The sequence below is a fragment of the Macaca fascicularis genome, chromosome 1 (genome assembly GCF_037993035.2).
Source record: "Macaca fascicularis isolate 582-1 chromosome 1, T2T-MFA8v1.1".
Taxonomy (NCBI): Eukaryota; Metazoa; Chordata; class Mammalia; order Primates; family Cercopithecidae; genus Macaca; species Macaca fascicularis.
In genome coordinates, this window is record NC_088375.1 from 180,594,942 (window position 1) to 180,617,881 (window position 22,940).

General features: G+C 41.4%; 1 protein-coding gene across 2 annotated transcripts in view; it reads right to left on the reverse strand.

The window, feature by feature from the left end:
* TCEANC2 (transcription elongation factor A N-terminal and central domain containing 2) overlaps positions 1–22,940 on the reverse strand; it is a 45,416-nt gene that overhangs the window by 16,697 nt on the left and 5,779 nt on the right. For both annotated transcript variants that reach the window (XM_074006170.1, XM_005543296.5), the window contains one exon: positions 12,678–12,819. In XM_074006170.1, the coding sequence (XP_073862271.1) occupies positions 12,678–12,780 (103 nt within the window). In that variant the 5' untranslated portion in view covers positions 12,781–12,819. The remainder of the gene's footprint in view (positions 1–12,677; positions 12,820–22,940) is intronic.

Sequence of the window (22,940 nt, forward strand, 5' to 3'; positions counted from 1 at the left end):
AATAAAATTATAAAATAATCATAATGACAGCAATGACAGCTATTGTGCTAACCACTTTACATATATTAATTCATTTAATCCTCAGAACAACCCTATGAAGTAGGTGCTGTAGTTCCCCATTTTATGGGTAAAGATACCTGAGGTACTGAGAGGTGAGGTAACTTGCGAAAAACAACAAGAAGCCAGACCGGGTTTCATATATAAGCAGTCTGGCTCCAAAGCCCACGCTTTAACCCTCTACTATTCCCTCTGGTGATCAGATAGTCCTACATCCTCTGATTCAGATGAAAAAGATGAGGCTCCATGACCTTTCCCCAAGGTCACAAGTTGGCCAGTAGCTACATCAAGGAAGTTAATGATCTGCAAAAAGTCATTATTTGCTCCATGAAGTTTATGTTTTAAAGTAAGCAGTGCCACTGGCTGGTCTTATGACCCAGGTCAAGTTCCCGGGGTTTAAGGTTAGGGGATTTCTGCATCCCAGCACACTGTTAAGACAAATTCCCTGCAGGAAGCAGTCTTTTGCTCATTTACCAAATATTAACAAATACTCACAGACATTGGGATAGAATGTTGAGCAAGACAAGACCCGGAAAATCCAGACTAACCTGTATTCAAGGAGCTCTAGGAAAGTCAGGGGACAACACCTAAACAAACAAATGCACACAAAAAGGTGTTACAAGGGTCCTAAGATAGTATTGAAGGGGGAACCCCAAGGAGGGCCAAAAGGGCAGAGGAGTCAATTCAGCTGGTAAAGGGGTCAGGGAACATCATGAAAGAGGCAATGCTTATCCTGGTCTTAATAATAACTCAGCCAGGCGCAGTGGCTCACGCCTGTAATCCCAACACTTACTAGGAGGCTGAGGTGGGGAGATCACACGAGGCCAGGAGTTCGAGAACAGCCTGGCCAACACGGTGAAACCCCATCTCTATTAAAAATACAAAAATTAGCCAGGCATGGTGGTGCACGCCTGTAATCCCAGCTACTTGGGAGGTTGAGGCATGGGAATCGCCTGAACCCAGGAGTCAGAGGTTTCAGTGTGCCAAGATCGCACCACCGGACTCCAGCCTGTCTGACAGAGTGAGACTGTCTCAAAAAAAAAAAAAAGAAAGAAAGAAAATTGGAGACCCCTGGTAATGAGCATCTCTCCATAGTCTCTGCATCATCTCACTCAGGAACCTTCTTGCAGAGCCCTGAGAACGAAAAGCATCACACTCAGACAATGCTAATTTAGTTGGTGACTAAACTCCCAGTTCAAAGGCAACAAGGGCTGGATGTGCTGGCGCTGCTGTCAGATTTTTTGAAGGGCTTTTGCAAAACAAAAAATAATAATAATGATGATAACTCAAGGGGACAGGAATAACACAAGAAGTAGAGTGAACAAGAGCACAGAAGCCTGAAACGCATAACATAATTTGAGGAGTATAGTAGACACAACAATGGTCCCCAATAATGACTATGCCCTAATCCTCAGAACCTGTGACTATGTTACCTTACATGGCAAAAGAGACTCTATAGATGTGATTAAGGTTAAGTACCCTGAGATGGAGAGATTAGCCTGTCTTTTCCAGGTGGGCCCAATCTAGTCACATGAGTCCTTAAAAGTGAAGAAAAGGCAGAAAGATGGGTCAGAGATCAGATGTGAGAAGAATTCAACCGACCATTGCAAGTTTTGAAGATGGAGGAAGATCACAAGCCAAGGAATGCAGGCGGCCTCTAGAAACTAGAAAAGGCAACTAGTCTAGGAAACGGATTGTCCCCTAGAGCCTCCAGAAAGGAATAAAGTCCTACCATCATTTTGATTTTAGCCTTTTATTCATTTTTAGGTTTCAGGAGATGGCATAACATGGTATAAGAATATTTTAGCAGGGCGTGGTAGCTCACGCCTGTAATCCCTGCACTTTGGGAGGCCGAGGCAGGCGGATCACGAGGTCAGGAGATCGAGACCATCCTGGTTAACATGGTGAAACCCCGTCTCTACTAAAATACAAAAAATTAGCCGGGCACGGTGGCAGGCACCTGTAGTCCCAGCTACTCGGGAGGCTGAGGCAGGAGAATGGCGGGAACCCTGGAGGCGGAGCTTGCAGTGAGCCGAGATCGCGCCTCCAGCCTGGGCGACAGAGTGAAGACTCCGCCTCAAAAAAAAAAAAAAAAAAAAAAAAAAAAGAATATTTTAGCTTTGTCATTTATTATTTGGTTGTCTAACCTGGGAGAAAGTTATTTTAAACTCTCCAAGCCTCAGTGTTTCCATTTGTAAAATGGAAAAAAATTATCCTTACTTTCCAGAGCTGTTATATAGATCAAACAAGGTCATAGATGTGAAAGTACTTTGTAAGAAGAGGGGTTTTGTTGTTGTTGTTAAACAATCATAAACAAAAATACAGCATCTCTGAAATCAGATATGATTGACAAAACTTTTCCCAGAATATTCATATATACAGTATTGCAAAAATGGAGCATGCCTGCTCACCAGCTTAAGAGTACAAGGCCTAACTCCACTGCCTGATCAGCTCTTTACTCGATACCCCATGCTCTTTGGTTTCCTTGATAATAAAGGTATCCACTCACAGAGGCCTTATCACTGCCAGCTCCAAAGGCTTTTTGCTAGTTGGCCCTCAACTTCCCAGACCACTTGAGGACACCAAGGCCACTCATTTCCCCTGCCTCTAAGAACAGTCTTTGGTCTCCATGTCCATGTACTGCCCTGGCTCTCTTCCTGTCTAACCACACTTCCTTAGTCTCTTTATCTGGCTCCTCTTCTTCCTCCCACTTCCCCAGCATAGATTTTCTCCCAGGTTCAGTCCTTCAGCCCCTTCATCTTTCCCTTTACTTAGAGAATTCATCTACTAAGGTGATTGTAAGCAAACACTTCCTGGCAGATGACTTCCAAATAAGTATTTCCAGTCTAAATTTTGCATCTGAGCTTGAATCCCACATCTCCAACCGCCTGGTGGACATTTCCACTTAATGGGTTTATGTGAGAACAAAACTCTAGGGACACTGACTCAAATAGAAATACTGAGAGAAAACTCCCATTTGAGGTATACAAGAAAAGGCACTAAATTCTGATTTAAAAGAGTTAAATTCAAGCAGATGGCAGAATCCATAGAGCCAGTCCAATAAAATAAAGGGACATATGGCTGGGGTCCAGGGCACAATGGCAGTCTGCAAACCAGGAAGGAACACTGCCCCAGGAGACCTGGGTTCTCATTACCTCTCTGGTGCTAACTCATAAGGTGGCCCTGGATAAGTCACTTCATCTCTCTGGGTCTCAGTTTCCCTGTTTATAAACTGAAGTAGGTAAATGGATTTAAACGGTTATGACACTGACATTTACAAAGCTCATAGAAATATATAAGAAAAATTATAAGATCTCAGCAGTAAATGTACAAAGAACACGAAAAGTTTACAAGAAAAAGAAAAAGTGCCAAAAAAATGTATGGAAAACAATTCATTCTATGCGGCACATGAAAACAAGATGCTATTTTTACCTCTTAAATTTGTAAGATTTAAGAAAATGGTAGGAATGTAAATTGGAAAAACCTTTCTAGAAATCTAAGATTCAAAAATGGATCAGAATAGGAGATGCATATCCAAGAGGTATCTGAATTAAGGCCTCAGTTAAGCTGGAGACATGGACAAGCTCTCTGGCTAAATGCTCTAAAAAAGCAGCAAAAGACTAAGGGCTGAGCTTTATGGAAAAGTACCCTGTTAGGGGAGAGAGAACAAGGGCTGAAGAAACACAGAAAGGAAAGAAACAAGGGCACAGAAGGCAAGAAGAGCTATAGAGAAAACTTGTTCAACTTTGTCATTTTCACTCATTTGAGGACTATATCCTGAGCTCCTGCTGTATGCCACTAATGCTTGAAATACACTGGTAAATAAAATGTAACTTCTGCTGGCACAGAGTTACTGTCTAGCAAATAAAAAAATAAAGAAGTAAATAATTAAATAGGTGATTACAAACTGAGATAAGAGCTATGAAGGTAACAAACAGTTTAAAAATAGATACAGAACTGGCAACCAGTTCAGTGTCATTTATGTCAACAGAAAGGGAGTATCAATGGTCTCAAATTCACAGTCTGGGAAGATGAGAACTCAGACAAGACCATTGGATTTGGATAGAATGAAATTACTTGTGTCCTGAGAGAATAGTGGTTGCGCGAGAAGCCAGCTTGGAACGCTGTTCCCAAAGGATTGGGCAGGCCAGAAATGGGAGCTGCGAGTAGCCAACATTTTTAAAGGAATCTGGTTATAAAAAGAAGGGAAATAAGGTGTTTGGAAAAGGTGGCAAAGACAATTAAAGGGGAAGATTTGTGCTTGTCTGAAAGCAGCAAGAGTGAGCCAGTGGAGAGGATAAGGGTGGCAACATAGCGAGAGGCATCATCGGGGCATCCCCATTTTCCCTCACCTCCACGGTCAATTCCTTAAATCCAGCCCGTTCTCCCTGATAAGATTTCTCTAAGGAGCTATTTCATTTCTCCATTCTCTCAGTCCTCCAAGCCTTCATCATGTCTCACCTCAACGTTTACAGCCATACCTCATCCTCATGGCTCAATTCCTCACTTCCTTCAAGTTTCTGCTCAAATGTCATCTCTCAATGAGGCCTACTCCCACCCACACCATCCACATTCCCCATCCCCCCAACCTGTTGACTTTTTCTCTTGCACAGCACTTTTCATCTTCTAACATAACTACACAATTTGTTTATTATGTTTATTCTTTATTGCATGTCTCCTCACTGAGCTTCACAAGGGTAGAGATTTTTGTCTTGTTTTGATCGCATGTATCCAGAACACTGCCTGGCACATGAATGAATACCTGAATGATCCCCTATCTGATATCCTGATTTCTACCTGATCTTTCTCTATTAACACCCTTTTCCTATGCATTTTTCCCTTGGTCACCAGAAACACTCATCATGTCATCCTATAGTTAACATTAAATGGTTCCAGTAACAGCTGTTTCTCAAGCTCATAGATTGCTAAGAAGATACCCACCTTCACTGCAGTGCTATTCACAATAGCAAAGACATGGAATCAATTGAAATGCCCATCAATGACAGACTGGATAAAGAAAATGTGGTACCGATACACCATGGAATACTATGTAGGCATAAAAAAGCACAAGATCATATCCTTTATGGGAACATGGATGGAGCTGAAGACCATTACCCTAAACAAACTTAACGCAGGAACAGAAAACCAAATACTGCATGTTTCACTTATAAGTGGGAGCTAAATGATAACTCATGAATACAAAAAAAGGAACAGACACTGAGGCACTGAGGTCTACTTGAGGGTGAAGTGTGGGAGAAGGGTAATGAGCAGAAAACATAACTATCGGGTACTAGGTTTAATACCTGGGTAACAAAATAATATATACAACAAGCCCCCATGACATGGGGAGTTTACCTATATAACAAACCTTCACATGTACCCCCAAACCTAAAATGAAAGTTAAAAAAACAAACAAAAAAATACTCATAAAATAAAATTTTTTGTTGTTGTTGTTTTTGTTTTTGTTTTTGAGACGAGGTCTTGCTCTGTCGCCCAAGCTGGAGTGCAGTGGCATGATCTCAGTTCACTGCAACCTCTGCCTCTCGGGTTCTCCTGCCTCAGCTTCCAGGGTTCTCCTGCCTCAGCGTCTCCAGTAGCTAGGACTACAGGCATGCACCACCACACTCAGCTAATTTTTATATTTTTAGTAAAGACGAAGTTTCACCATGTTGGCCAGGCTGGTCCCAAACTCCTGGCCTCAAGTGATCCACTTGCCTCGGTCTCTCAAAGTGCTGGGATTAGAGGCGTGAGCCACCGCGCCCAGTCAAACAGGTTTCTTTATTGTAGGATTTCATCTAGCCTATTAAATGAGAAAGTATACTGAAAACCTCTAAGGGAGAGGAAACAGTGATGCGGCATTTTCCAAGCTTTATTTGAACCCAGGACACTTTCTTCAAATAACATCTCACTGGACCAGAGTTCTAAGAAATCCACACTTGAAAACAATGACATCTGGGAAAAGTCCATACCCTAATGGCTAGCTTTTAAGTTTCTTTATAATCAGGCCCAATTGCTATCCACCCTTGCCCATTCCAGCCATTACATTGTAGCATGTTGTTTTCAGGATTTTCAAGCTTCCATTCCTTTACTCATGTCTCTGCCTGCAATGAGCCAGATCTCATTTTGACCTAGCAAAATCCCATCACTTCTATAAAAATCCTTCTCCACTTGCCTAGGCAGATATTCACTGTCTCCCCCGTATTCCCACAGACCTTTGTACATCCCTTGATTTTAGCATTTTCACGTCAATCATTATTATACACCTGAATGCCTATTTTTCCAGAGAATGTGGGCGCCTGACAAACATGAACCATGCATTATTCTGTAGCACACAGCATAAGGCATAGGACAAGGAAGGTGCTCAGTATGTGTTGAATGAATGAATGAATATAGATTCTATAAAACACAGATCAAATGATGATCCAAGGCTCTTGCTAATCCTCATCTTGGTTATCAATCTTAACAATTTAAGGGGCTCACCCTGTTATTATTCTCCTACATTAACTTCTCTCACTCTACAGAATCTTTGCCATTAGCATTCAACATGTTAGGATCCTTTTCCATCTTAAAAAACAGAACTTTCTTCAATCCCACATTCCCTTTCTGATATTGTCACCTCTCTTTTCTTTTAATACCAAACTTCTTGAAAGAGTTGTCTATTTTGTTTCATTTTCATACATCTTCTTCACTCCTCAAGCTTCTGCCCCTAACCTTACTTCTGAAATGGTCCTAAGCAAGATCATTAATGACTTCATTTTGCAAAATCTAATGTGCAATTTTTAGATGTAGCTTATTCGGCACTTTGACAAGAATGGACAAAGCTAACCAATCCCCTCCTAGAAACACTCTTTCCTTTGCAATCTATGACAGCATTCTTTTGTTTTCTTTCTGTTGCTCTGGTCGTACCTTCTCAGTTTCTTCTGTAAGTCCTTAAATACTGGTGTGCTTCTGGATTTTAAACTCAGCTCTTGGGTCTTCTTAACTTATATACTCATCCTAGGCAAGCTTATCTACTATTTTGGTTTTTGTTTCTTTTTTTGAGACAGAGTCTCGCTCTGTCACCCAGGTTGGAGTGCAGTAGAGCGATCTCAGCTCACTGCAAGCTCCGTCTCCCGGGTTCACGCCATTCTCCTGCCTCAGCCTCCCAAGTAGCTGGAACTACAAGCGCCTGCCACCATGCCCGGCTAATTTTTTATATTTTTAGTAGAGACAGGGTTTCACCATGTTAGCCAGGATGGTCTTGATCTCCTGACCTCGTGATCCACCTGCGTCAGCCTCCCAAAGTGCTGGGATTACAGGCGTGAGCCACTGCGTGCAGCAGCTTATCTACTATTATCACACCATTTCCCAGGTCTATGCTGATAATGACTCCCCAGTGTATAGTTACAACCTTTCCTTAGCTTCACTCTTGTATTTCTAGCATTCTGTTGGACATTCCTTTTGGGATGTTCCACAGAATAAGTCTAAAATGGAACTTATTATTCCCTCCACCTCCAAACCTGCTGTTTCTTATCTTAATGAGTGGTACTGCCATCCACCTACTTGTCCATATCAGAAACCTAGCCCTCAGCCTTCACTGCTTCATCTTCATTCCCAACATCCAATCAATCTACAAGTCCTTTGGATTTATCACATGTATGTCTCTTGACTCCAACTACAATTTCTTCATCTCCATGATTACTACTCCATCCAGGCCACTCTCATTTCTTATGCAGATGTTTTAGGAGCTTCCTAACTGAGCTTCCTGCCTCTAGGTTTGCTTGTGTCCAACACTTTTCCCACATGGCAACCAGATAGATTTTTCTAAACTGAATATGTCATTCCTCCATTCAAAACTCTTCAGTAATAATTCTACTATCTTTAAGATAAAGACCAAACTCTCAAGTTTTATGGCAGACTAAAGCTACTCTTTCACTGCAGTATTACTAGATCCTGGATAAAAGCCACCTAACCCCAACAAAAAAGTTAGCAGAGGCTAGAAGGGTGCACTCAGGGAGTGGTAGGGTTATCCTAAGGGCTGATATCAGTAGCAATGCTGCTGAAATACTTAGCTTTGGGCCAGCAGTGATGAGGGGAGCTAATCCTCGGCACTCTCATACTGAGGTGAGATCCTTAAGAGGTGTGCTAAAGTATTCCAGGTCAGAGATGGCCTCTGACTGTTGCCAGAAACAAAAGAAGTTAATCCCCTTTGGAGGGAAGCTTCTCAATTTAGACCCACAGAATTCCTACAGATAGAAATACAGGCTGGGCACAGTGGCTCATGCCAGTCATCCCAGCATTCCGGGAGTCCAAGGCAGGAGGATCACTTGGGTACGAGAGTTCAAGACTAGCCTGGGCGAGACCCCTTCTCTATAAAACATCTAAAAAAATGATCCAGGCATGGTGGCATCTACCTGTAGTCCCAGCTACTCGGAAGTTTGAGGCAGGAGGATCCCTTGAACCCAGGAGTTCAAGGCTGCAGTGAGCCATGATTGCACCAATGCACTCCGGCTTGGGAGACAGAGTAAGACCCTGTCTCAAAAAAAATAAATAAATAAAGTTAAAAGAAAAATAGAAATACAATAATGAGTTTGCAATTAAAAATCAACAAGCACATGGGAAGGCAAGTACCATCAGTCAGCAGAAACAATAAACAACAGATTTAAATCCCCAAGAACCATAAATATTAGAATAGTCAGATGAATACAGAAGAGCTAGATATTAAATGTTTAAAAAATAAAAGGCACAATCACAAGAATGCACCAAAAAAAATTTATAGAAAACATTTTGGGGCTGGGTGCAGTGGCTCACACCTGTAATCTCAGCACTTTGGGAAGCCAAGGCCAGTGGCTCATGCCTGTAATCCCAGCACTTTGGGAGGCTGAGGCAGGCAGATCATGAGGTCAAGAGATCGAGACCATCCTGGCCAACATGGTGAAACCCCTTCTCTACTAAAAATACAAAAATTAGCTGGGTATGGTGGTGCGTGCCTGTAGTCCCAGCTACTAGGGAGGCTGAGGCAGGAGAATCACTTGAACCCAGGAGGCAGAGGTTGCAGTGAGCCGAGATCACACCACTGCACTAGCCTGGCAACAGAGCAAGATTCTGTCTCAAAAAAAAAAAAAAAAAAAAAAAAAAAAAAAAAAAAAAATTGGGGATAAAACAAATTTGTTAAAATGAAACACAGTTTTTGAAATAAAGACCTTAATAAATGGGCTAAATAGCAGATTAGAGTCAGCTGAAGAGAGAGTAAGTGACTTGGAAGATATGTATCTGAAGATATTACCCCAGAATGCTGAGTCAGACAGAGATAAAAAATAGATAAATTAAAGGGTATGAAGAATAGAAGACCTAACATGCTTCTAATTATAGAATCTCAGAAGGAGGGAACAGAAATAATGAAAGAGAGTAACTTTTGAAGAAATAATGGTTGTTGCCAGGCATAGTGGCTTACACATGTAATCCCAGCACTTTGGGAGGCTGAGAAGACTGCTTGAGCCCAGGAGTTTGAGACCACCCTGGGCAACTTAGCGAGACCCTATCTCTACAAAAAATACAAACATTAGCTGCATGTGGTGGTGCATACCTGCAGTCCTAGCTACCTGGGGGGCTGAGGCGGGAGGATCACTTGAGCCTGGGAGTTCAAGGCTGCAGTGAGCTGTGATTATGCCACTGTACTCTAGCCTAGGTGACACAGAAAGACCTTGTCTTAAAAAAAAAAAAATTTTTTTTTAAATTAAAAAAAAAAAAGATAATGGCTGTAAATTTTCAACAATGAACATGAATCTGCAGGTCCAGGAAGTATAATGTATCTAAGATAAATGAAAAGAAATACAGGCTATGGTAGCCAGTCTACAAGTTAGGTTTCAGTGATTATCACCTCCTGGTATTTATACCCTTATGTTGCCTTCCAAACTGTATCAGGGTTGGTCTGTGTGACCAATAGCATATGACAAAACTGATGATATATCACTTCTGAGATCAGGTTATAAAAGACACTGTGGCTTCCATCTTGGTTGTTCTCTTGCTTTCTTGTTCTTTCCTGGATCACTTGCTCTGGGGAAAGCCAGCTGCCATGTCACGAGCAGCTCCAAGGAGAGGCCCACATGATGAGAAACTGAGGCCTCCTGCCAGCAATCCTGTGAGCCATTTTGGAAGCAGATCCTTAAGCCCTGGTCAAGCCTTCAGATGACTGCAACCCCAGCCAGCAGCTTGACTGCAACCTCATAAGAGACCCTGTGCCAGAACCAACCAGATAAGCTGCTCCTGGATTCTCAACTTAAAAAAATTGTGTGAAATAATAAATATTGTCTTCAGCAGCTAAATTTTAGAGTAATTTTTACACAGTGATAGATAACTAATACATATGCCAAGACCAAACAGTTCTGAATGGCTTACAAAGAACCTTCTCCATCTGGTCCAGAATGTCTCCAGTCTCATTTCTTGCCATGCTCTCTAAAGCACATTACATTTCTAACACACCAAACTACTTTTAGTTTCTGGAATGCACCATGTTCTCTCCCACCTCCACCTTCTATATAGCTCACGTGATGTACCCTGGCCTGACACATTTCTTCAACACCTTCTGCCCTACTCCTAACACATATAGTCATTTTGCTAACTTCTCCCCATCATCAGAGCACTCATCACATTGTATGATAAAGTCTTGTTAAACTGTGTTTCTATTAGACTTCAGGCTCCAAAAAGGCAGGACAATATCTGTTTCCTTCATTATTATGCCTATATAGTTCCCAACACAGGAAAGGTACTCAGTAAATATTTGTCCCTTATAACCCACAGGATAGGAACAGGCAGAAAGACTAAAGGTTGAAGAAATGTAAACACTCTCAGGCAGTGATCCAAATGAAATCTTCAGCATAGCAACTGATGTAACTATAAAGAAACCAAGAAACTCCTATATTCCATACAACCTCAGGTTTAGGGGAGGCTTGGGATAGAGTCAAAACTCAAAGTTGGATGGTTTCCAGGTCCTCTTAAGTCAAGCCCTGTTGTGGTTTCGTTATGATCCTTGAAATGAAATCTCCAAACATCAGAAATACCCATTCTTGAAAGCATACTCACAATTATACTCAAACACCAAATAGAAATTATTTTTTTAATTATAATCTTCAAATCTTCAAATCCAGCCTATTTAAGTTATGATCATATACAGTATTTGTGGAATGTGCTTAACTATATACATATATATGTACACATATACATGTCATAAAATATTAATCACTAGTACCCTCTACTGGTGGAAATACTTTATCTGCTCATATGAATGGTCTTATTGCCCCCTAGTGATTATAACCTATAAAGACAAAATCCAGCAGCAGATGGGAGAACCTCCTTGGCTACAATAGTAGGGTTTTATATTCTTAAAGCATCTGATTTTCTCAGATTCTGGTTTATATTACAGAGGTACAGCTCTAAGACTCTTGGGGGGCCCTCTGGGGATTTTGCACAGCTCTTCCCAGCTGTTAGTGCCAGTTCTGAAGCTGCTCTCTCTTCTGCTTCTCATGAACAAGAGGTCAAGGGGAGGCAGACAAGGCAATGGCTGCCCTAGTGAGGGCAAGAACAGCAGCTGTGAATGACTGTCCTGGACTCCCTGGGGAGCTGGGAGCAGCTTGAGTAACACATGTTGGCACTTCCTTGCATATTATTCACAGTTGTGTACTGTACTAAAATGGCAATTCAACATGGTCCCCGACTTACCTTTTAAGTATCTCCAATGCTATAATATCAAGATGTAACTGAAATGTCACCTCCTCTATGAAGCCTTTTCTGAAGTCCCCAGTATATACCTTGTTTAGATTAGAATAGTACCCAGAACACTATTTACATGTTTTTATTTATAACCTACAATATTTCACTGTTCCCATTTGTCTATATGCTTGTCTCCGCTACCAAACCCTAAGTTTCTTTTTTTTTTTTTTGAGACAGAGTCTGAGTCGCCCAGGCTGGAGTGCAGTGGCACGATCTTGGCTCACTGCAACCTCTGCCTCCCAGGTTCAAGCAATTCTCATGCCTCAGCCTCCTGAGTAGCTTAAGATTACAGGCATGGACTACCATGTCTGGCTAATTTTTGTATTTTTAGTAGAGATAGGGTTTTGCCATGTTGTCCAGGCTGGTCTCAAACTCCTGACCTCAAGTGATTTGCTCACCTCAGCCTCCCCAAGTGTTGGGATTACAGGCATGAGCCACCACACCCAGCCCAAACCCTAAGTTTCTTGAGGTCACAAATGATGTCGTATCCATTTCTGCATACCCAGCATCTAGCACACTCAAAATGTTATCCATGTGTTATTGCCAGTTATGCCAGTAAGTACATAAATAAAATGTAAGCACTTAGAAACTTTCATGGTAATTTGACAAGGGTAATTCTATATCTGTTGAAACTAATTTTAAAAACGGGCTTGTATTTTGTACATTCCATTTCATTTTTCTGATTTTTTTTTTTTTATATATTACCAAGGTACTGGTCTGCAACCAACAGATAATTTTTTAAACAACAGTCCTTTACCAGGGAATTGAAAGCATTGATAAGGGAGATAACTTCATGTTTGAAGGAGAGAGGATGGAAAGAAGGGAGACAAAATATAAGCTTTCTTAAAAAATAAAATTAAGAAGGAATATACCTATCTTTGTTGATTTTAACACTTCCCTGGAGGGTATTTTCTTCTTTAATTCTTGTAAGGCTTCAATGAGATTCTCTTTGGTTTGATCAGGAAGTTCCAGCATAGTTTTCCATCTTTTTATGTCTTCTACAACCACAACTCTCTGGGAAAAAGAAAAGTCATTTGGAAAATGGAAAATTTGCATTAGAAAGACATCTGCCTTCACCTGAGCTAATGGGGCTCCTATTGACATATGAATTATTGATTATGACCTAAACCAAAGTACAGTGCATCTGATGGCCCCAAATGATGGGTAATTGCTTAAAAGCAGGTATGGCTTACTGCAAATCAGGAAGAGAGGTGCATCTATTAGGAAAAGTGCAAGTTTTAATCTTACCATCTCAGACACCACTGGGCACTTAGCAGTGAGAGGCAATAAGGATGAGAAGAGAAAAACAATGCTGAGGTGAATCAACTCTATAGCTCACTTAAGAGTGTCTTAATTCATAGGCAAGAACAATGAGTAGAGAAGTCAGGCATGTTTATTTCAACAATCAAAAGCACACTTCAGTAGTTCCCCACTTCCTAGAGGATAAAACTTAAAACTCTCTCTTGTTCCAGTAATTGTTTAAATCTTCAAACACATAGAAAGGTACAGCGAGTAACCCACTATTTATAATGGAAAAAATGAACACTTTGCCATTTCACATAAAATAATAAAACATTATAAAGTTTAAGTATCTTTGTACACTGCATCAACTCATTCCCCAGTTTAAGTATCTTTGTACACTGCATCAACTCATTCCCCTCCTTCCCTTCCTAGAAGAAACTATGTACCATCTTAAAGCTGATATGCATCTTATCATTAAGTATAAAAAATTAACAGTTAAAGAATCTGGGTGAAGGAGATGGGAAAGTTCTTCATACTGTGTTGCAAACTTTTCTTTTTTCTTTTTTGAGACGGAGTCTTGCTCTGTCGCCCAGCCTGGAGTGCAGTGGCCGGATCTCAGCTCACTGCAAGCTCCGCCCCCCGAGTTCACGCCATTCTCCTGCCTCAGCCTCCCGAGTAGCTGGGACTACAGGCGCCCGCCACCTCGCCCGGCTACTTTTTTGTATTTTTTAGTAAAGACGGGGTTTCACCATGTTAGCCAGGATGGTCTCAATCTCCTGACCTTGTGATCCGCCCGTCTCGGCCTCCCAAAGTGCTGGGATTACAGGCTTGGGCCACCGCGCCCGGCCCAAACTTTTCTATAGTGTTGAAATTATTCCACTAAGAATTTTTCAAAAAGTAAAGTGGGAGACTTTTAATTTTCTTTTATAACTACACACACAAAAAAATCTCATCTTGGATTGTTATTATCTGAGGGAGGTGGGCACAGTGAGGGAACTAAAGGGGATTCTGGGATTCTGGTAATACCTTTTTGATCTGGATGCTGGTGTGTTTATTGTGAAAATTCCTCATGTACACTTACAATTTGTGCACTTTTCTATATGCATTTTCTATATGATAGTTTGATAAAAGCAACAAAAAAAAGTCTTATCTCTCTCCCTTGGCTGGTGTCTGCTTCCAGCCTAGAAGCCTATGGTGGGAGGAGGGTATGTTTGATTTCCCTCTCACCCCAACTTTGCTTCTCTTCCTCTCCAATCCGCTTGTTTGCTTTGGTTTCTGACCCTTCCAGGTTCAAAGCCAGGAAAAGGAAAAGAGGAAAGGGGAAGGAAAAGCCTTACTTTAACATAGTGATACTATGCTAATCAGGTTTTACTACTACCTGGACTTGGCAGATGTTGAAAGCTGACTTTCTTTTTCTCGTATAGGTTACTTTTGCAGTTCCTTGGAAAGCTCCCACTGTTGAGCTCTCACCTGCAGTTCCCATACTGTGGGCACTGTCTCCTTCTGCCAGCCATCCATAAGTCCTCTCGATTTCCCAGTTTTTGGCAACCCACCTCCCACAGGCTCTCCCTGTAGGGATCCCACTGTCTTTCCAAGTATCTTTGTGGACCCATCCATTTTCATTCAATTCCAGGCCAGCCAGCATTTTCTCCCACACTTGCCCACACCTTTGTCCTAAAGAATTTGGTGAGTAACAGCCCTCCCAATGCACCCACTTCTCCTTTTGACATCAGTCAGCCACTCTCTGTCTTTAGACTTTCCCAGGCATAGTCTGATCTCTGTCCACCAACCCCAGGAACTAAAGTCAAGTTCTTCAAGTGAAAAAATACCGTGGCACTCTTGCTTCATCCAGAGGAATTCCCTCTCCCCTCTTCCTTTAACGTCAACCTACTTTATAGCTTATGGTGGGTGATGGGTTCAGGATCCCAAAACTGGTCTTCAGGTATTGCCTTCTGTATAGATGGTCTAGAATCGCATTGGGAAATATCATTTGATACCTACTGCTTTGTTCTCGGTCTTCAGGGGCATTAGTTAAAATTGAGACAGTCTTTTTCTAGGATCTGTTACAATATAAAATGGTATTAGTGTTAAACTGTATGAAAAATAAATCAATAAAGCCAAGTAAGGGGAAATTTTGAATAGGAAGAAAGTGCAAATATCATGTCTTTTTCACCAATGTATTTTATTGATTTATCCATACTTAAATATGTAATCCCGGTTGATCCATTTTAATAGTATTAAATAGTATTCAATTATTTTTATATACAAATGTCTTAGAAGTTTAAAACTATTCCCCTATTAAGTATTTAGTTTCTTTCCCCATATTTTACATGTTATAAACATTGTTTCAATGAACTCAATGAACTCCTGTCTATGACAGTTTTTTGTATATGGTCTTCATCTCTTTACTTTCAACTTTTCTGGGTCATTACACTTTACATAACCTGTGGCTGCTTTATTTTGTTCCCTGCCTCCTATTCCAATCTGAGAAACTCTATCTTTTAATAGGCATGTTTAATCCATTTGTATTTATTATGATTATTGATATATTTGAACATATTTTCTCTTCTTTTGTATCTTCTATTTAACAGTTTTCTTTAATCTATTTTTTTCCTTTTTCCTTTTTTTGTTTTTTATAGATGGGGTCTTGCTCTGCTGCGCAGGCTGGGTGCAGTGGTAACAATCATAGCTCACTGTAGCCTTCAACTCCTGGGCTCAAGCAATCCTCCTGCCAGTTTCCCAAGTAGCTGGGAGTACAGGTACGTGCCACCATGCCTGGCTAATTTTTGTTGTTGTTGTTGTTGTTTTTGAGACAAAGTCTTGTTCTGTCACCCAGGCTGGAGTGCAATGGCACAACCTTGGCTCACTGCAACCTCCGCCCCTCCTCCCCCAACCTGTTCAAGCAATTCAGCCTCCCAAGTAGCTGGGATTGCAGGCATGCACCACCACGCTTGGCTAATTTTTGTATTTTTTGTAGACATGGGGTCTCACTCTGTTGCCCAGTGCCCAGGCTGGTCTCAAACTCCTAGCCTCAACTGATCCCCTCGCCTCAGTCTCTGAAAGTACAGGGATTACAGGTGTGAGCCACTGTGCCCAGCCCCTTTTTTTTTCCCTCTATGGTTTGGAAGTTATGTATTATATTTCTATCATTTGAGTGTTTACCCTTACAATTTTTATTTTTTTTATTTTTTTTTGAGACAGAGTCATGCTCCGTTGCCCAGGTTGGAGTGCAGTGGTGAGATCACACTGCAGCCTCGACCTCCTGGACTCAAGTGGTCCTCCCACCTCAGTCTCCCAAGTAGCTGGGACCACAGGTGGGCCACCACAACCTGCTGATTTTTAAATTTTTTTGTAGAGATTGGGTCTCACTATGTTGCCCAGGTTGGTCTCAAACTCCTGGGCTCAAGTGATCCTTCTGCCTTGGCTTCTCCAAGTGCTGGGATTAGAGGTGAGACACCATGCTCAACCTGTCCTTACAATGTTTAAGATGTATACTAACAGAAATTGATACCAGTATTCTCCTCACAAGCCTCTACTTCAGAAACCCCAATTCCATGGCTTCTCTATTCCTTATGTACTTTTTTCTTTCATATTTCTGTCTCTTCATTTCTCTATGATACATCCTGAGTGACTTCTTCAGAAATCCTAAGTATTTCTCTCTTTAGCTATGGCCTGCCTATGTTTAACCTGTTTGATATGTTTCTGCTTCAATAAGGATATTTTTTCATTGGACAAGTTCTGTTTTTCTTCTTCTCCAAACTTACCTATTCTCTTTTCATACTATTCTGTTCTTATCTTTTGGTTTCTATTCCTTTATGTCTGTGATCATGAGGTCTGGAGGCAGGGAACCTAAAGCTGATTCGCACTGACTTCCTAGAACGAAATCAAAAGGAAAACTCGGCTGGGCACTGTGGCTCACACCTGTAATCCCAGCACTTTGGGAGGCCAAAGTAGGCGGATCACCTGAGGTCAGGAGTTTGAACCAGCTTGGCCAACATGGCAAAACCCCATCTCCACTAAAAATACAAAAATTACCTGGGCATGGTGGCACATGCCTGTCATCCCAGTTACTCGGGAGGCTGAGGCACAAGAATCATTTGAACCTGGGAGGTGGAGGGTGCAGTGAGCCAAGATAGCACCACTGCACTCCAGCCTGGGTGACACAGCAATACTCTGTCTCCAAAAAAAAAAAAAAAAAGGGAAAAATGCACAACCAACCAAACTGGTCTTTATTTGCATAGGGGTATAATTTTGTAACTTCATTTCAGCCTCTGATTGGTCCTCTCCTGGAACCAATCAGACATTTGCATAGGGTGTAACTTTGTAACTTCACTTCAGCCTCTGATTGGTCACCTTCTACAACCAATCATACTGGTTGCAGGCCACTACTTCATTTACACACATTACACACGGTGTAAGCCAAGTAACCAATGGGAAGCCTCTAGAGGGTATTCACACTATTCAAACCCCAGAAAATTCTGTAACCTGCACTCTTGAGCCTGCTTGAGCCCACTCCCACTCTGTGGAGTGTACTTACAATAAATCTATGCTTTCATTGCTTCATTTGTTGCTGTATGCATTCTGTCCAATTCTTTGTTCAAAACGCCAGGAATCTGGATACCCTCCACCAATAACAAACATTTTAAACATATTTATGTTTAAATTGTTTTTAAATGTTTAAAAACAAACTTAAACATATTTAAGGTCTCTTTGAGATTGTTTTCTTATCTTTACTTCTTGGGGTAGAAATTGTATTACTTACATCTGTCTGCTCATTCTCTCTCTTGGTAATTTATTTTCTTATAGACTTTGTAATTTCTGACCATTAGTTTATCCTTGTAGGGGATTGTGTTCTATGAAAGTCCTCTGCACTCTAGGATATGAAGTGTCTTAATAGAGAAATCTCACATTGGCCTTTGCCAAGATTTGAATTTTCTCAGTTCTAGGCCAGTTTTTATATTAATCTTTTTCAGTTTTGCAAATAGACTGAATTTAACTACAGCTAGCTTTCTGGGTTGGCAGGTTTCACATCTGTGGATTCAACCAACCATAGGTCAAAAGTATTTTTTTAAAAATAGATGGCTGCATCTGTATTGAACACATAGAGCCCTTTTTCCTTGTCACTATTCCATTAACAATACAGTATTAAAACTACTTACATAGCATTCATATTGTATTAGGTATTACAGATTGAGTATCCCTTATCCAAAACGCTTGGGGCCAGAAATGTTTGGGATTTGGGATTTTTGAATATTTGCATTATACTTACTGGTTGAGCATCCCTAATCCAAAAATTCAAAGTCCAAAATGTTCTCATGAGCATTTCCTTTGGGTACCATGTTGGCACTCAAAAGTGTTGGATTTTGCGACATTCTGGATTTCAGATTAGTATGCTCAACCTGTATAGTAATCTATAAATGATTTAGATTATATAAGAGGATCTATATAGAGTATAGGCAAATAGCACACCATTCTATATAACAGACATGAGCATTCGTGGATTTTGGCACCTGTTGGGGGTGGGGGGTCCTGGAACCAATCCCCCACAGATACTGAGAGACGATTGTATACATATTCATGCATGGTAATAAGAATGTGGTTCCAATTTATTATTATTGTCAACTCTTTTTCCATCTAAGACCCTGAGAAGGTAACAATCTGCTTCCCTGGACTAGTGGATGGAATTTTTCGAGCTCATTTGTCACAAACATACGGTAGTTCTGTTTTGGCTTCCAGCTTCACATGGGAGATCAGTTCTAGCTCCCCACATCACAATAGCCCGAGGTCTTATCTCCCATCCATACTGGCCTTGAAATCCAGCCCCTAAGCATTATATCTGGATTCAATGTTCCCTGGAACTATTCAGCTTCAGCTCCCACTTACAGCTCTGATTCTGGCATTCCTCTCTCTTCCTGGCACCTAAGGATTTCCCCTTCTTGTGTTCAAGCTCAGCTCTGTATTGGAGACTTTTTTTTTTTTTTTTTTTTTTGAGACGGAGTCTGGCTCTGTTGCCCAGGCTGGAATGCAGTGGCGTGATCTCGGCTCACTGCAAGCTCCGCCTCTCACGTTCACGCCATTCTCCCGCCTCAGCCTCCCGAGTAGCTGGGACTACAGGCGCCCGCCATCATGGCTGGCTAATTTTTTGTATTTTTGGTAGAGACGGGGTTTCACCGTGTTAGCCAGGATGGCCTCCATCTCCTGACCTCGTAATCTGCCCCCCTCGGCCTCACAAAGTGCTGGGATTACAGGTGTGAGCCACCGCGCCCGGCGGTATTGGAGACTTCTAATCCAGCATTTCTTTTTTTTTTTTTTGAGACGGGAGTCTCGATCTGTCACCGGGGCTGGAGTGCAGTGGCTGGATCTCAGCTCACTGCAAGCTCCGCCTCCCGGGTTTACGCCATTCTCCTGCCTCAGCCTCCCGAGTAGCTGGGACTACAGGCGCCCGCCATCATGGCTGGCTAATTTTTTGTATTTTTGGTAGAGACGGGGTTTCACTGTGTTAGCCAGGATGGTCTCGATCTCCTGACCTCGTGATCCGCCCGTCTCGGCCTCCCAAAGTGCTGGGATTACAGGCTTGAGCCACCGCGGCCGGCCCTAATCCAGCATTTCTACATGGCTGGAATCGGGTTAAGGGTTCCACATCAGATAATTTCAACATATGGAACTAAAGAAGTCCAAACCCTAGCATGGCATAAAAGGCCTTCCATGACTTGGCTCCTGACATTCTTTTCAGTCTCATCATTTGCTCCAGATACACCAAACTATTTACAGCTTCCTTTTGAATTTCATACTCTTTGCCTGGGAAGTTCTTTCTTTGCCTCATTTACCTGATAAATACTTATTTATTTTTTTAAGACTCTTCAAGCATCACGTCTTCTATGAAGACTTTCTTGCCTCTCCTCTACCACATTTTACCATACTCCACTTTGCATCCCTCTGCAACTTGTATAGACTCCTATTATTGCATCTATGCTTTCTGCAAATACTTACCATCAACAAGGCTGTCTTTCCCTTGAGGGCTGGAACCATTTCTCATTTATCTCACTATCCCCAGTGCACAGTAGGTGTAACTGAACAAAACTATTTCTACCTTCAAGGACTAAGTATAGTACAGTTTTCAGATATGAAATTTTAGGTCAGGAATAGGAAAAACATCAGTCTATTCAAGAGCAAAAGAATTCCATATATATCAAGAAATGTCTCAATCTCTAAGCATTGGCCAGAAAATAGATCACTCTAATTACTTGGAGGAACAAAAGAAATGGACACAAAATATCAATAAGTATGCTACAATGAGTAGTAGAACAGTTACTGCCAGAAAGAAGATGTGCTTTCCAATATACCATCTGGTTTTACAGTTGTGGATTGCTGAAATGTCAGGTTTGACAAAACCAATTAGGGAAAATGATTCATTCATAAGCAGTTATGTGGGCACCATTCCACTGGTGGGGGCAGGAGGCAACATATTGGCTAGTTGATCCTACAAAGGAAGGAAAGGTTTATAGAACATTCTGAAGCAATTAACCTAAAAGAATGGGTATACTCTAGGACCTTTTAATTTTAAAAAATCTCTTACTGCAACCAACAGAAGAAATCACTTCCTCTTAAGGGAGTAAAAAGAGATTAACCAAATTAACCTTTACCACTTAAATGGACATTACATGAGCTCTATTGAGAATCACTTTTATAGAATGTGATAAGCCTATGGCAAAATTACTTGTAATATATAGTGATAACAGAAGTACAATGGTCCTAATATTCCAAGATTTTAATACCTCTTCAGTTTGGCATTCAGAAACTTCCACCTTTTTTTTTTTTTTTTTTTTTTTTTTTTTTTTCTGGCTCACACTATCTGCAGGACCCAGATTGTCTAGTTCAAATCCCAACTTTGCCACTAATGGCTACGTGACTTCAAGCAAGCTACTTAATCTCTCTGTGCCTTAGTTTTTAATCTGTAAAATATAAATGATAAAAGCATACATTTCATAAAGCTATTATTAAGATTTAAAGAATTAATATTTGTAAAGCATTAGTTAGCACAATACCTGGCCCGTAAAAATTGACTCAATAAATGTTAGTAGTAATCCTTATTACCACTATCATCATCCTCCTCCTCAGCTTTGGTTTTACTATACAAGCCCCTCCTTTTCCATACATGAAAAGAGGAAACTATCGGTTTTTACTACATGCCAGGCCCAATGGTTAGCCCTTTCAACATGAATTTATTTACTTCGCTCTCATAATAATCATGCAGATGGGGTACTGTTATTTCTGATGTTATTGATGAGGAAACTGAGTCTTGAACATTTAGTAGGTTCTTGGCATTAAAACATAATGCTGATGTTTGGAAGTCACTTGGCAGAAAGTGGACCAAGCTGACTCTAACATTCACATTTAACTCAATTTCTTTTTAATTTGCCAGTGTGAACACACCAAGCATCACGCATACATAGAGGAAACAGAAGAGCACATACCACTCATTGAATGGTTGTATGTCACTACTTCCCTAGAGTATATCAGACCTAGCCAAATCCTCCCGTCCCTTTATGGTGCCCTGCCACATAGCCTTCTTTGGGCACTAAAACAGGTACTAAGCTCTCTCTTCTCTTACCTTTTTTTTTTTTTTTTTTTTTGAGACGGAGTCTCCCTCTGTCACCCAGGCTGAAGTGCAGTGGCGCGATCTCGGCTCACTACAACCTCTGCCTCCTGGGTCCAAGTGATTCTCCTTCCCTAGCCTCCTGTAATCCCGAGTAGCTGGGATTACAGGTGCCCGCCACCACGCCCGGCAAATTTTTGTATTTTTAGTAGAGTCGAGGTTTCACCATGTTGGACAGGCTGATCTCAAACTCCTGACCTCAGGTGATCTGCCCACCTCAGCCTCCCAAAATGCTGAGATTACAGGTGTGAGCCACCACACTTCTCTTAACTCTTAACCCTTATTGTCTATATGACAATTCTGTAATGGATCACATATAATTTTGTAGCATTTATTTTATTTTTTGAGACAGGGTCTTGCTCTGTTGCCCAGGCTGGAGTGCAGTCGTATGGTCATAGCTCACTACAGCCTCAACCTCCTGGGCTCGAGCAGCCCTCCCACCTCAGCCTCCCAAGTAGCTAGGACCACAGGTGCATGCCACCACGCCTGGCTAATTTTTTATTTCTTTTTTTTTTTTTTTGAGACGGAGTCTCGCTCTGTCACCCAGGCTGGAGCACAGTGGCGCAATCTCGGCTCACTGCAACCTCCGCCTCCCAGGTTCAAGCAATTCTTCTGCTTCAGCCTCCCAAGCAGCTGGGACTATAGGCACGCGCGATCATGCCCAGTTAATTTTTGTACTTTTAGTAGAGATGGGGTTTCACCATATCAGCCAGGCTGATCTCAAACTCCTGATCTCATGATCCACCTGCCTCAGCCTCCCAAAGTGCTGGGATAATAGGTGTTAGCCACTGCGCCCGGCTGCTATTTTTTTTTTTTTTTTTGGTAAAGATGAGGCCTCACCATGTAGCCTCACCATGTAGTTTGGTCTCAAACTCCTGGGCTCAAGTGGTCCTCCTGTCTTGGCCTTCCAAGTTCTGGGATTATAGGCACGAGCCACCACACCTGGCTTCATCATTTATTAACTTCTTATAATTTGATCACTTTTCAGCAAGTTTCATGAGGGTTCGTATTTTGATCTTAAATTTCTCTTACGTTCTCTATAGTACTTAGCGTTGTGCTATGCATAAGCTGTTTCACAATATTTGTAGAATACTTTACTATCAAAACCCTACAACGGCATGCCAGAATACAGATGATTACCGTTTATTCAATACTTTTTACCTACAGTGTAGCACACACTGTGTTAGGTCTTGGAGCAGAATCAGAACACAATAAGATATTACAGTCCTGGGTCTCA